General features: G+C 56.5%; 1 protein-coding gene across 1 annotated transcript in view; it reads left to right on the forward strand.

Annotated features, from left to right (window-relative positions):
• The first annotated feature begins 2,551 nt into the window (after positions 1-2,551).
• The window catches only part of ELFN1 (extracellular leucine-rich repeat and fibronectin type III domain containing 1), a 2,426-nt gene continuing 1,168 nt past the window's right edge, over positions 2,552-3,809 (forward strand). Inside the window, exon 1 of the mRNA XM_010158882.1 lies at positions 2,552-3,809. This exon is cut by the window's right edge and continues 1,168 nt beyond it. Within this exon, the coding sequence (XP_010157184.1) occupies positions 2,552-3,809 (1,258 nt within the window).

Genomic DNA, 3,809 nt, shown 5'->3' on the forward strand with positions numbered 1-3,809 from the left:
CACACTCCACAGGAGACAACCTGAGGAGCTGGAGACCAGGCTGGTCCCTGCGGCAGAGGACAGCAGGCACGTCTAGAGCCTGGTTTGCAGCTGAAGGGAGGGAAAATCTCCACGTGCAGCACAACGCATCCGTTGGGATTTTCATCCCAACAAGAGGAGCTTGGGGCACTTTCCTTCAGTCTCTCACAGCCTCGTGAAGTGTTATCATTATCGCACGGTACCGGAGAGGAGACTGGAGCACAGAGAGGTTAATTGAGTTGTCCAGTGCCGGGAGGGATGTAGCAGCAGACGTCTTTCAGCCTGGCACTGCAGCCCATGCCTCCCCGTCAGCTGGGGAGGTGGTAAGGGGGGACAGTCTCCTGCGGTGCCACAGGGAGCACAGTCCCTCTTCCCTTCCTTACTGGCTCCATGGACTCGTCTATGCCAAAATGGGCTGCCAGGTCCTGGCAAAGCATCCCAGGGGAGGGACAGCACATCCTTGCAAATGTGCTCCTGCCAGGGCAGCAAGTACTGTTCCTCAAAACAGGGTTACCCGTTGTATCAGTATCAGTGTGGTGATGTAAGGGCTTTGGCTGGAATAGCAGTGTAAAAGCACGCTCACATCCAGGATTCTGCTCCCAGGAAGGAGAGGACCTGACATTCAGCTGCCTTGCCCTCAGCATCCCTTCTACCCAAGCCCTATTTCGAGCAATCTTTTGAAAACCTGGTTGTGTTGAGCTTTCTGCCAAATGTAGTTGGGGTGGGACAGCATCTGGCATGGGAGAGGCATGGAGAGACCCAGGGAGGGTCCCCCCCATCTGTGTTGGGGCCACTGCATCTGACCCACACGCGCTGCACAACCGCCGCAGACGGCACAGCCTGCTAGAAGGGTGTACCGCACACCCTGCCCTGTGTGGGGGCACTGTGTGTCTGGCTGTGGTCCCCCGCCAGCCTCACCTCCCCCAGCAGCTGGTGGGGCGTGTGCTGGAGGACAAGGTGGCCAGAGTGTCTCATGTGCAGGGAGCTGACGTGAGAGCGGATCTTGTTATTCATGTAATAGAAACCCAGCTGTGCCACCAGGGAATAGACTCATTGTTCACAATCCAGAAAGAACAAATAAACTGTTTTACTGCTTATTATTACTGGCCTGTTTGCCGAGGTATAAGCTGCGAATGGTTAACAGGGATCTCTGCAGTGAAACATGGTCTGCCTCATCACCTGCTATCGGGGGTGGAGAAGACCCTGGTTTCCTCAGGACAAGGGTGACGGTATGGCATCTGCCTCTAAATGCCCCTTGACAATCAGCCTCATGCGATTTTCAGGCGTGCAGCACCGAGTCCCTTCATTGCCAGGGCACCGGAAAATGGTTTGGAAGCCAACTTCTGGATTTATACTATTTTGCAGATCCAATGGAAGACAATTCAGATGTAAGATGTGCCCCTGTCTCCTTCACAGGTGCCTTGGAGACAGGCAGCAAGCCCCAGCCCCAGCCAAGGACATCAGATGGTGGACAATCATGCTAGTGTGTTGTATAGTCAGAGTGCCCTGAAACTACTGCTGGGGTTCCAGGAAACAGGATAGGCATTTGATGCTGGGCTTTATCCCAGATGCCACATAGCAACGCAGGCGGTGAGACACAGTGTCCTCAGCCAGCATCCCCTTCTGTGGGCACTGCTGTTGTGCACACCAGCACGCGAGACAGTTAGGATTCCCCTCAGCAAAACGCTGCAGCATCAAATCTACATCAGAGCGACTTGTCTAGACTTCATCTGCTCTCAGCGGAGAGGAACAGACACTTCTGGGGCATCACTCCTCTCCTCCTAAGGTAGACACCTAAATAGGTCAGACGAATGGTGCCCTGGATGTGTGTTGGTCTCTCAACTGCCTGTAACGTGATTCTGGACCACAGGCTCAGAGGGCGACCTCCGTGGTCAGTGTCCACCCTCCCTCATGCTGCCAAATGCCGCTGGTGGTGGCACCCAAATAAACCAAAGGCTCCTTGAGAGGTGGTAGCCAGAGTTAGAAGGCAAGTGCCTAACATTAAGAGGGTAGTTGGACGCACCTCCAACACCTCTAACTGCGAACCGCCTTTCCTTTGCGTTTAGTTTGTGCTTGTGTTTTGTTTTGGGCAGGTGAGCCGAGGGACCGAGTGGGGACAGCCAGACCCACGGAGGCATACAGAGATGGGGACCAGTGTCACGATGGGCAGCAAAAAGAAAATGAGGAGATGTACTATAAGAAGTGAGAGGAAGGCTTGTCTCTAAGCCAGAGGGACTCCTCCGCACGGGCACCTAACTTCATGACTCCCACCCCGAGATGCCAGAGACCTGGTGATGTGGGACCAGCCTCAGCCACCCAGGCCTTGGTAGCAGCCCCGGGCTGGTGGCTGCCTCGTACCGTGGGCAACGAGGTCCACTTTCTCCGCGGTCGCTTCCCCCCCATCTCCAAGCCATGAGGAGAAGGGAGAGGCGAGTGAAGCTGCCGAGGAAGCACTAGCCCACATCTTCCCAGCCCCCGTCCCGCTCCCCGCTTCCGGCAGACCAGGATCCCCTTCTCCGTGCCGCCCTTCCAGATGGCAGGTCGCCGGTGGGCCGCGACGTCAGCGCTCTGCATGTGCGTGGCAGCCGTCTCCCTCCTGCACGCCGGCGGGGTGCGGGCAGACTGCTGGCTCATCGAGGGGGACAAGGGCTTCGTCTGGTTGGCCATCTGCAGCCAAAACCAGCCCCCCTACGAGTCCATCCCCCAGCAAATCAACAGCACCATCGTGGACTTGCGGCTGAACGACAACAAGATCAAGAGCGTGCAGTACGCCTCGCTCAGCCGCTTCGGCAACCTGACATACCTCAACCTGACAAAGAACGAGATCTCCTACATCGAGGACGGTGCCTTTTCAGGACAGTTCAACCTCCAGGTGCTGCAGCTGGGTTACAACCGACTGAGGAACCTCACCGAGGGCATCCTCCGGGGCCTGGGGAAGCTGGAGTACCTCTATCTCCAGGCCAACCTCATCGAGTCCGTCACCCCCAATGCCTTCTGGGAGTGCCCCAACATAGTGAACATTGACCTGTCCATGAACAGGATCCAGAGACTCGACAGCAACACTTTTAGGGGCCTAAACAAGCTCTCTGTCTGTGAACTTTACAGTAACCCCTTCTACTGCTCCTGCGAGCTCCTCGGCTTCCTGCAATGGCTGGAGGCTTTCACCAACATGACACGCACGTACGACCGGATGCAGTGCGACTCCCCGCCCGACTACACGGGCTACTACTTGTTAGGCCAAGGCCGGACTGGCTACCGCAATGCTCTGAGCATGCTCTCTTCCCTCTGCACCGGCGGCTCCTACACTGTGATCCCTCGTTTTATCCCTCCCAGGTACCAAGTGACCACGGCGCCCTCTGAAAGCCCCTGCTCCGAGGAGGAGTGTTCCTCCGGTGACGGCACAACCCCGCAGTTCTCCCTCTTCACGCCCATCGGTGAAACGGAGGTGCGCCCCAACATCCAGGTGAAGCACCTCAACCACAACTCGGCCGTCCTCACCGTGCAGATCCCCTACCCCTTCAGCAAGATGTACATCCTCTCCCAGTTCGAAAACGGCTTCTCCTCCATGATCACCAAGCTCAGGAAGAAGGAGGAGAACATCACCGTGAGCAACCTAGTAGCACAAAGAGATTACACGTACTGTGTAGTCTCTGTCCACCAATACTCCAAGTACAACCACACCTGCGTCACCATCACACCCACCAGACCCAACCGCAAGGAGCCGGTGCCCACCCCTTCCACTGCCACTCATTATATCATGACAATCCTGGGCTGTCTCTTTGGCATGGTGA

Source organism: Eurypyga helias, unplaced genomic scaffold (assembly GCF_000690775.1).
Source record: "Eurypyga helias isolate BGI_N326 unplaced genomic scaffold, ASM69077v1 scaffold13539, whole genome shotgun sequence".
Lineage (NCBI taxonomy): Eukaryota > Metazoa > Chordata > Aves > Eurypygiformes > Eurypygidae > Eurypyga > Eurypyga helias.